At 37.8% G+C, this 11,824-nt stretch overlaps 1 protein-coding gene across 3 annotated transcripts in view; it reads left to right on the top strand.

The window, feature by feature from the left end:
• EIF2A (eukaryotic translation initiation factor 2A) overlaps positions 1–2,625 on the top strand; it is a 30,185-nt gene extending 27,560 nt beyond the window's left edge. For all 3 annotated transcript variants that reach the window (XM_015072511.3, XM_027061604.2, XM_027061605.2), the window contains 3 exons: positions 640–768; positions 1,561–1,626; positions 2,227–2,625. In XM_015072511.3, the coding sequence (XP_014927997.1) occupies positions 640–768; positions 1,561–1,626; positions 2,227–2,292 (261 nt within the window). In that variant the 3' untranslated portion in view covers positions 2,293–2,625. The remainder of the gene's footprint in view (positions 1–639; positions 769–1,560; positions 1,627–2,226) is intronic.
• Positions 2,626–11,824: the final 9,199 nt, after the last annotated feature.

The raw sequence follows: 11,824 nt of genomic DNA, 5'->3' as shown, positions 1-11,824 counted from the left end.
AATTTTGTCAGCTCTAGGTTGCTTACGTGTTTTGACAGGCAATTACTATTTTAAGGTATAGAATTGCATTATGCAGCCATAGTCTGCTAAAATCTGAGCTTCAAAAAAAATCAGTGTGCTCTTCTATAGTTAATATACTTCATCTCCAGAAATATCTTTTTTTTTAAATATAACTTTTTATTCAAGTGTATTTATTTTGAGAGAGAGAGAAAGAGGGACCGAGTGTGCATGCTCATGAGCATGGGAGTGGGGCAGGGGGGAGGGAGGAGCCAAGAAAGAGGGAGAGAGAAAATTCCAGGTAGGCTCTGCACTAACAGTGCTCAACATGGGTCTCAAATTATTATGCTACTTTAAATTTTAGATCTAGCAAAGTAGTCTCTATGACAATTACACAGTAAAAACCTTCTGGGTGTCTTCCTTATACTGTGATTTTTTTTTTTAAGCTGCATTGTATCTTTCTGTTATGGGACAATGTGGCATATTTCATGAGACCTTCAATTCAGATCAATGACATAAAATGTAGTATAAAAGACAAAATCACATTTTGGCTTTAGCATTTTATATATCAAGGCTCTGTTGGTTGACGTACTTTAATGTTTTGATTTTAGAAAATTGATTTTTTGAAAATATTTCCTGCAGGAAGCAAGGAATGAAAAGAGTCCCGATTTGGCACCTACTCCTGCCCCACAGAGCACACCACGAAATACTATCTCGCAGTCAACCTCTGGAGACCCTGAAGTAGACAAAAAAATCAAGAACCTAAAGAAAGTAAGAGACTTAAGTAAAAAGCAGATGTGTTTATTAAAAGATATATATGAGAAATATATAAAGATAGGCATCTAAGAAGTTAGAAGCAGCTCTGATTATTGCTTTCTCACTATGAAATACTATAATTTAGGAATGGCACTGGTTTTAGTTCTATTCATAAATGTCTAAAGGCTGTAAGTCTTTTAATTATTGATTTTTGGAGCAGTAAAAAAGGTCCATTTGTACAGAAATATGCTGAACTGTTTTATACTCAGTATTTCATTAGACATTTACGAGATCAGTGGGAACAGCTGTTTATCCCAGTTTTAAAGGTGAAGAAACGGAGACAAAAAGAAGTTTATTAATTTGCCAAATTGCAGCCAGTTTGTGGTGATGGCCCTGGTATAAAATCGGGTTTCTGGAGCCTGCCCAGGCTGCATTATGAAGGGTCTCTTAAAGCCACAGACATTGTCTAGGTACAGTGGAGTGCTAGAGAAAACAGTGAAGTTAGTGATATATTTACCTACGAATACATGTATGTGTATACATACACGTACATATATAATACCATTACTTGAAAACTTGAAAATTTGCCAAATCCCGTGTTCTTAACATGGTTAGTTTTACATCTAAGTTTAAAAAAAGAGTTTACCTTAGCATTTTACCAGACTATCCTTGATCCAAAGGTGAGATAATTGATTCTCCTTACTCAGTTTTCCCATTTATGTGATTGAGGTGATACTAAAAAAATTTGCATTCTGAAATTACTTATTCTTCCTTCCTCTTGACTCATAATATATTTGATGTTTGCAGAAACTGAAAGCAATCGAACAACTGAAAGAACAAGCCGCAGCTGGAAAACAGCTAGAAAAAAATCAGGTCATTTTTACGTGTTTCATTCGCACGTGTAGTCACTACCACTCTTCCCTTTTTATTATACACAATCATTTAATCAAGTAAGAGCACATGAGTTTAAAAACTTCTTTTGAAAACCATATATTTTGTAAAACCCTTTTATACTTAAACGGAGAAGCACAGGGGAAGACCGGATGTAGACCATGGTAAATGAGAGAATCGTGATTTCTAAGAGGCATAGTAAGGCCATTGCTGCTGAAAATAAAGGCAATGTATTACAGTAGATAAACACAAGATTCTCTTCCTTCCTATATCTCAGGTTGCACTGCCCTGTTTTTATTCCTTTCTCGCCTTCTGAGGGATGCCGAAGTATAGAATGAAAATTTATTGGACCCTCAGAGTTGCAGTAAGGTGGCATTTGTGCTTTGCCCCCTTGATTTATACCACGCAACAAATTAGAGCTTGTTACTCTGTATTTTTAAATCTGTATTTACCAGTGGGTCTGTTAAAATGTCAGAAATACACCTTTTACAAATTTTTTCTGCTTTGTTGTTTTGGGTAAAGATCCAATAATTACTTTATTCATTTCCTATTTAATAACTTTCTTGTTTGAAACTTTTCTAGTTGGAGAAGATTCAGAAAGAGAAAGCCCTTCTCCAGGAGCTGGAAGATTTGGAATTGGGTATTTAAACATTCACAGAAAGCCAATTGTTACCAGAAATCAGTGCAAACACATTTTCTGATAAACCCATTGGTGTACATGAAATACCCATGTACCCACATTTAATGTTCATCTATAATTTTAACCATTTATCCAAGATTCTGCATATGTATAAAATTATTTAATAATGTCTATTAAATTGATTTTTACATCCTGCATCCTATGCCATGTCAACACATGATGTAGAAAAGAAATACATGAATTTCTTTAGTAAGCCTGACAGATTGAAAGACGATGTCATTGCTTTTTTTAGTAGAGGATAGTATTTACCATATATGTGAATAAAAACAATTTAAATTTAATCATTGTTGGCTTTGTTATAAGTTGCTAAGTTAACAGATCCTTTATTAATTTACAAGACAAGTTTGGGAAATGTTTCCTTTGAATATGTAATATGGCTTTTTTCTTATCCTAAAGCATTCTTATACTGTCCAAACTTGAAAGAAAAGCCTTAAATATCAGATTTTACTAAATATATTAAATTGATTATATTATTTGTAGTATTTGGAATAGTTTTTCTGGTTAGTTCTAAAATACAGACTTTAAAAATGGAAAATAGTAAAACATTTTATTTTGGTATTTCAAATAATAAATCTAGTGATTTAATGATGAGGTAAATATTTTCCAAACATGAACTATGATTATTTTGTTGTAGTCGAGTCTTGATTGTTTTGATTGTTTATTCATATGATGAAAAAAGAAGATGTAATGATAATGCCAGACGCTCATCTATCAAAACTAATTTATATTTGGTTTCAGAGTCTATTGCAATTAATTTTTTTAATCAGGTTTACATTTGAAATTACTTTTCTTTTTTTAAGCTTGATTACTTTAAGTAATCTCTACACCCAGCATGGGGCTGGCATTCACAACCCCCAAAGATCAAGAGTTTCACACCTTTCCAGTGAGCCAGCCAGGCACCCCAACATTTGAAATTACTTTTCATTTGCATTGATGACCCGTTTTCCAAGAGGTAATATTTAAACTGATAGGTAAAAGAATCCAGAAACACCTTGAGAAACAAAAACAGATAACTGAGTTTACTGACACCCCAGAACTTCTAATAAGATTTGGTAAAGACCTAATTCATTAAAATTTGAGTGTTATTTTAAATATTTGGAGAGAGAGAGAGAGAGAGAGAGTGTATGTGAGTGAGTGAGTGTGAGTGTGAACGCACATACATATAATTGCTTTCAACATTAATTCATTTCTGATAATAAAAACTTAAGCAGATAGATTACTTTTACAGTGTATTACCTTAAAAATCGTTTTTCTAATAAAATATTAACTAATGCATCCTGAGACAGTGTGATTTTTTTTGACCTGGCAGTCTATTTTTAAAAAATTAATTACCCATTTACTGGGGTGCCTGGGTGGCTCAGTAGGTTAAGCGTCCGACTTCGGTTCAGGTCATGATCTCACAGTCCATGAGTTCAAGCCCCGCGTCAGGCTCTGTGCTGACAGCTCAGAGCCTGGAGCCTGCTTCGGATTCTGTGTCTCTCTCTCTCTCTCTCTGACCCTCCCCTGCTCATGCTCTGTCTCTCTCTGTCTCAAAAATAAATAAAAACATTAAAAAAATTAATTACCCATTTATAACACAATTTACGGTAACCATTAATAATTATCTTTAAAATGTTTATCTCAGAGGTAGTATCTTTGACTTTTGTTTTAGTCAGATGCTTTTAAATTGTTCCAGGCTAACTGTTCTTACCAAAATTCTCAGGCTCACTTTTTAGAATTGTCTTTATTTCTGTAGTCATCTAATCCATTCAACTTTTTCCAAGGAAATGTTTCATTTCTGAGCACATGTCAATATAAAAATCACTAATAGGTTCATTGACTACACATTTTGTTTGATTTTTAGTTTAAACATTATCCTCTGGGAGTAAGAGTAAGGTGATGGGAAAATAAGGGTAAGGTTATAAAAGTCTGCTTGAAAATGAGATTTTAAATACATTGGTATTCATTATAAAGGAAAATCTGTAAATCCTTGATTCTCATAAAAATCTCCCTTGCTCAGAGTGTCTCAAAAATGCATTTGGCATTTGCCATAAACATCTCTGGAGAGCATTATAATCTTGAGGGGAAGCACTTCAGTAGACACAAAGGCCCTCCTTATCTTTTCATGAGTTAAGCAAGCTTCCCAGTGAGGGAAGAGAAAAAGAGCAAAACCCAACACCATCACTTGAAAAAAAGGAATTCTTTTCTCAGAAAAGAAATAGATAATCTGCATCAAAACATGCTCTGTATGTTACCAAAAAAGTAATACTGAATATTGTCAAACTAACACTATATTTTCCATGTACATTTAAAAATACGTGAACTTAATAGAAAAAGTCTAGCGTAAACTTGAGGACATTGACTATGAGGATGGAGGGCGGTCAGAAGGAATGTTAGCCTTATTTGCTGTGCTTACTTTTTTTATATAAAGGAGATTATAGTTTTGTACAGTTAAAAAATCATAATCAGCTGAGACTAGACTTCAGAATAAGAAATAAGAACTGTTCTTGCAGTTCAGTTTGTGAGTGCCATACACCTTTCATTTCTAAGATGCGGACTCAGTGTTAAGGAGGTTGAGTGGAATTCATTTACTCTTTGGTAGCATATCTGATTTCCGAGGTAGCATGAGAGGGAAGTAAATGTCTGCAAAACTGTGTGATGTTTAGGACAGTGAAAAATTTTAATAAGAAAATGGAACGCTATGCAACCTTATGAAAATGATGCTGCAGCCCATAGCTTCACAACTACAGCCCGTGGGCTAAATCCCGTGCAGCACAGCGTAGTTTGTGCATTTTTAAATGATTGGAAAATCACAAGATAATTTGGTGACGTGAAAATTACATGAAATTTAGATTTCTGTGTCCTTAAAGTTTTTTCAGAATACAGCCATATATGCTTTCATGCTACAACTGCAGTTGAGTAGGTGGAACAGACTGTATGGCTCGCAGAGTCTAAAACATTTCTCCTCTGGCCCTTTCTAAAAAAGTTTGCTGACTTCTACTTTACAAGAATACAGAATAAATGAAAATAATCATAGTGCAGCATACAGTTATTTTGCTTCTTATAGTTTCCACTATATAAATTCCCAGCAGTGGCCTTGCTGGGTCACATCATATTTAAAAACTTAAATGTCCCCTATTGTTTTTTTCTTCACCAATCTCACCTCTGGGTTTTTTTAAGTCAATCTGTGTTCATCTTGGGCATTGCTATCTCTCTGAGACTATTGTTTTTATTTGATGAAAGTATGATCGAGTTACTTGAGTGAATATCATGAATGATTGCAAATTGGCATCTTAACACCTAATTGTTTTTTAAGAAACAAGACAATGGACCAGATTGATTTTGATGAGGATCGAACCATTTAAACCTTTATTATTCAAAGGGTTAGTGAAAAGACTTCATGGGCCACCAATCTGCTTCAGATAAACTGTTATATTACTTTTTTAAACTAAATACTTCCTGAATTTATACACCCTTGGCAAGTAAAAATATGTATAAATTCCAAAAGAAATTTCATATCAGAAAGTCTGTGAAACGTGAAAAAAGTAAGATGTTGAGTTTTCCCAAAGAAAATTGTAAGGTAAACATTTTAATCTTGGTCCCTTCGCTGTCTAGATACCTAAAGACACGTCTATTGACAACCATAGTCCTGCTGAGACTGTCTAACCCCTCCATCGCATGGGGGGTCAGCCACAGGCCCCAGCAACATTACCAACCACTGTACAGGGACAACCTAGCCACATTACAGTCAGTAAGGTTAGGTGTCAGGCATGGGAGCCCTGCTGCAGTTGTGGGGACCTATTTGCACTGAAGGCTTCTTAACGCAGAAATGACTGCCTACTCAAATTAGCTGCTCGATTTGCTGTCTCACCGTGCATTCTTTCCCTTTCTATTGCTCTACCTGGTTCCTGGAGCCTCCCTGGGGCTCGGACAGCTCCTGTCTTTACTTCACCTTTTTCTTGGTATGTTGCGGAGATGACAGGTAAGCCAAATAAATAGTATTTCTAGAGTTTTTACAGTTTCTAGGCCATTGCCATCTTTCCAGTGTTACCATAGATTTGCTGCTTTACCCCTTTCCTGGCATTTCTCAAGGAGAGTGGCAAATTCGGTGCTTTATTTTTCTCTCTTGAGTTAGGAGTCAGAAAAGCACACTTCTAAAAGTTTTTATGGTATGTCTAATATCTTTATCTTTTAGGTGCATTTGAAAATTCGTTTTAGCTAAAACAATTCCTGATGTGGCCACTAGAGGGTCCCCCAAATCAGAGCACTGTGTATGGAAATTAAAGAATTAGAAATTTAACAACAATCTGGAAAATATGTTCACTCACTTAAAAGTTGCAATCTTGTAGACTGGTTTGACAGAGAAAAAGATACACAGGAGATGCACAGAGCAAGAAGGAAAATGGAGTTGTGAAGGAATGACATTGGAATTGGGTCAGAGCCGTCACACCCAAGAAACCTCTTAGTTTCTTATTTGAGCTGAGGAGGGATGGAGGGATAGTGAGCACACTAGGAAGAGGAAATAAGTACTGTGTAACCCTGAAATGGTTGCAAATCAAATCAAATATGACTTTGGAATACCTTCAGAAATCTCGTAGGAATTTAATGCCTTTTCAAAGAAAAGGGAGCTGTATTCTTAGAGTCCCAAAAGACTTAGCAAAACAGAGCTGCTTACATTTTATACTCTGAGGCAAAATTCCTTCCAGGCACACTTGTTTATTTTTCTTTTTTTGTTTTTGTTTTGTTTTTTATTTATTTTTAATTTACATCCAAGTTAGCATACAGTGCAACAATGATTTCAGGAGTAGATTCCTTAGTGCCCCTTTACCCATTTGGCCGATCCCCCCTCCCACAACCCCCCCCAGTAACCCTCTGTTCTCCATATTTAAGAGTCTCTTATGTTTTGTCCCCCTCCCTCTTTTTATATTATTTTTGCTTCCCTTCCCTTATGTTCATCTGTTTTGTCTCTTAAAGTCCTCATATAAGTGAAGTCATGATATTTGTCTTTTGACTGACTAATTTTGCTTAGCATAATACCCTCTAGTTCCCCCAAGTAGTTGCAAATGGCAATATTTCATTCTTTTTGATTGCCAAATAATACTCCATTGTATATGTATACCACATCTTTTTTTAAAAAATTTTTTTAATGTTTATTATTGAGAGACAGACAGAGCATGAGCATGGCAGGAGCAGAGAGAGGAAATGACAGAATTCGAAGCAGGCTTCAGGCTCCGAGTCATCAGCACAGAGCCTGATGCGGGGCTCGAACCCACAAACCACGAGATCACAACCTGAGCCGAATCCAGATGCTTAACCCACTGAGCCACCCACGCGCCTCTATACCACATCTTCTTTATCCATTCATTGATTGGTGGTCATTTGAGCTCTTTCCATACTTTGACTATTGTTGATAGTGCTGCTCTAGACATTGGGGTGCATGTGGCCCTTTGAAACAGCACACCTGTATCCCTTGGATGAATACCTGGTAGTGCAATTGCTGGGTCCTAGGGTAGTTCTATTTTTAATTTTTTGAGGAACCTCCATACTGTTTTCCAGAGTGGCTGCACCAGTTTGCATTCCCACCAGCAATGCAAAAGAGGTCCTCTTTCTCTGCATCCTTGCCAACACCTGTCATTGCCTGAGTTGTTAATGTTAGCCATTCTGACCAGTGTGAGGTGGTATCTCATTGTGGTTTTGACTTGTATTTCCCAGATGATGAGTGATGTTGAGCACTTTTTCATGTGTCGGTTGGCCATCTGGATGTCTTCTTTGGAGAAGTGTCTATTCATGTCTTTTGCCCATTTCTTCATTAGGTTATTTGTTTTTTGGGTGTTGAGTTTGATAAGTTCTTTATAAATTTTGGATACTAACCTTTTATCTGATATGTCATTCGCAAATATCTTCTCCCATTCTTTAGGTCACCTTTCAGTTTTGCTGATTGTTTCCTTCGCCATGCAGAAGCTTTTTATTTTGATGAGGTCCCAATAGTTCATTTTTGCTTTTGTTTCCCTTGCCTCCAGAGACGTGTTGAGTAAGAAGCTGCTGTGGACAACGTCAAAGAGGTTTTTGCCTACTTTCTCCTCAAGGATTTTGATGACTTCCCGAGTTTTATTTTTCTATGTTCAATTGAAGCTAAACAGGTCAAATCCTAGAATTGTGACATCACCAGAGACAATCTTTTATGGTGCCCAGCCTGTTTTGTTTTTGCATCCTTCCCTCACCCCATTAGACATCTGGCACCCACTTAAAGGACCTGAAGTTTCTAGCTTGTGCTTCCTCTCCCAATCCCCTACTCGTATAATGGAGACAATCCACGCATATATATTATTTTTGAAATAATATGTTTGGATTTTAAATACTGGCAATGAAAGACTTTCTCAAGGAATTTAGATAGAGTTTGGTAATATTGGTGATGGTGAAGAAGTGATACTCCCAGGGCATAGAAGTAATGGGCCCCAGTGCAAAATAAAAATGTATTCTTCATTCAAAAATAAGAATTACAAGACCGTGATGGTAAAGTGTTAAGCCAAGTGCAGTCCCCCCAGTTTTTTAAGTAAAGTTCTACCCCCAGCGTGGGATGAACTTAACAACCCTAAGATCAAGAGACACATGCTCTACCGACTGAGCCAGCCAGGTGCCCCATGTACAGGCCCTTGTAAGCACTGAGTCCTGTGAAATGGACTCACCCATGAAGCCAGCCTTGCATAGAAGCTACTGGATTCCAACTCTGTCTGATCTGAAGAGTCTACTCTGTTCACAGATATCCTCCTGCTCCCTGAAGGAGGAAGAGGTAATGTCTGACCCTAGCAAGAGTGCTATGGTATTTGGATTGACAGCTGTTGAAGAAAGGAAGATTTTTTTGGAAACATTTTTTAGAACAGTTTTAGGTTCACATCAAAATTGTGCTGAAGGTACAGAGATTTCCCACATACACCCTGCCCCCACACATCCATAGCCGCCCCCACTGTTAACATCCCCCACCAGAGTAGTATACTTGTTACAACTGATGAATACGTTGACACATGATCACCCAAAGTCCACAGTTTACGTGAGGTTTCACTCTTGGTGTTGTGCATTCTATGGGTTTGGACAAATGTATAATGACATGATCCATCATTATAGTCTCATACAGAATTTCACTGTTCTAAAAGTCTTCTGTGCTCTGCCTATGCATCTCCCCACTCACGCACCTGACAATTGGTGATCCTACTGTCTCCATACTTTTGACTTTTCCAGAATGCCATATATTGGAATCATACAGTATACAGCCTTTTTAGATTGGCTTAATTCCCTCAGTAATATGCATTGAAGGTTCCTCCATGTTTTTCATGGCTTGATAGTTACTGCTGAATAATATTCAACTCTCTGGATGTACCACAGTTTATTTATCCATTCACCTACTGGAGAACATCTTGGTTATCTCCCAAGTTTTAGCAATTGTGAATAAATTTGCTATAAACATTAGCATGCAGGTTTTGTGTGGACCTAAGTTTTATCCTAGGCCTCTTGCTATCACCCCTCCCTGGTACTGAGGACTGGCCTTGATTCCCAACTTGCTGGACTGAACAGCTTGCTAGCCAGGATTATTCCAACCATCTAATGGCCTCCCAGACACTGATAGTCTATTATCTGAACTTCCATGTAATGTCTGTGAATACTTCTTTTTTTTTTAATGTTCATTTACTTAATGTCTGTATTTTTAAATGTTTTATTTATTGGGCGTGCCCACGCGAGTAGGGGAAGGGCAGATAGGGAGAGAATCTCAAGCAGGCTCTGTGCCACCAGTGCCGGAGCCCAAAGCGGGGCTCAAACTAACGAACCATGAGATCATGGCCTGAGCCAAAGCCTAGGTGGATGCTTAACTGACTCAGCCACCCAGGCAGTCCTGTCTATATTTCTATGGTTAAGACTTGAGGTTAGAAAATCTGAGCCAGGCTTAAGGAGAGAAAGAAGATACATGGCTCTCAGAGTTCTTGACTTGCAAGCAAGAGGAATGGACTCTAACTTAGGGGGAAGTAAATAGTGGCAAAGTATGTAATAACTCACAGATTCAAGTGAAAAAACATAGAATGAGGCCCTGGAGGTGAGAGAAACCTGAATAGTTTGGGGGTCTAGAACTGTTCTCAGGGTTCTGTTATCATAATTAATCAACTTCAGTAGTTTTGGGCTTTGGATATTGGCACAGCTCTGGCTGGGAAAGCTTTGGGGCATCTTAATTGACAAGACTGTATACAGTGGGGTCAAGCTAGTCCCCTGAAGAGAAACAAGTACTTTTACCAGAAGAAGTGGAGTCAATGTTGGGGAGCACTTCAACAATATATCCACTTTATTAATATTATGAAGAAGCCCCCACAAGATAGCTTGGTGATCAAGTAAATTTTGTACAGGGTACTTTATTTCTTACTTACCTTTGACCTTGAAATGGATACATTTGGTCCAAATACTGTTTCTCCATACAAGCTATGTTCTCTAGCTAATTTTTTTTTAAGTTTATTCATTTATTTTGAGAGACACAGAGACAGTGCGATTTGGAAGCGGGGGTGGGGGGGGTGGGGGAGGGGGGAGATAGAGAATCCCAAGCAGGCTCCGTGCTGTCAGCACAGAGCCAAATGCAAGGCACAAACTCATTAAACAGATAATGACCTGAGCTGAAACCAAGGTTTGGATGCTTAAACAACTGAGCCACCCAGGCACCCCCTGCAGCTAATGTTTTTAAATACAATTTTAGCTGGTTATATTAATTTACCTTGCATCTAATGCTTTTAATTGAGGCCTCAAGAATTTGATATATTAACCATACATTTGGCTGCCACATGCATTTAAATGATTCCCAAATACATATGTGCACATTCTCTCCAGTCCTGTGCTACCAGTTACCTCCAGCATGATTTTACTTGGACATCCAGCCAAAAGTTGAAATTTAACATGTTGACAACCAAATTCTTTTACTGCTTGCCAATTTCCCCATTAGTATTCATTGCAATAAAAGCTCAAGTAACTTCCATGCTCAGAGCAATTTTCTGGGCTCTCTGAGGAATTGAAGACATGTAAGACCTCACTTTGAACTCTTAAGAGACCTCAAGTCTAATGCACTAGACTTGGCTGCATGGTGGATTCTCCTTGAAGAAACTTAAATATACGGATGCTCAGGCCCCATCCTAGACCAACTAAATCAGAAGAGCACCTGAGGGGCATCTGGGTGGCTCAATTGGTTAAACATCCGATCCTTGATTTGGGCTCAGGTCATGATCTCACAGTTTGTGAGATCCAGCCACTGTACTGACAGTGCAGAGCCTGCTTGGGATTGTCTCTCTCTGCTTCTGTCCACCCCTCCCCTGCTTGCGCTCTCGCTCTCTCTCTCTCTCTCTCAAAATAAATAAATAAACATTAAAAAAGAAAGAAAGAAAGAAAAGAACCTGAGCTAGAGATGTAATTATCGAATCTTCACGGTCTTAGCTTGGGCTGCTATAACAACATACCGTAGACTGGGGTAAACAGCTG

Source organism: Acinonyx jubatus, chromosome C2, assembly GCF_027475565.1.
Source record: "Acinonyx jubatus isolate Ajub_Pintada_27869175 chromosome C2, VMU_Ajub_asm_v1.0, whole genome shotgun sequence".
Taxonomy (NCBI): domain Eukaryota; kingdom Metazoa; phylum Chordata; class Mammalia; order Carnivora; family Felidae; genus Acinonyx; species Acinonyx jubatus.
The sequence above is the reverse complement of the archived record's forward strand: the minus strand, read 5'-3'. Positions and strand labels throughout refer to the sequence as shown.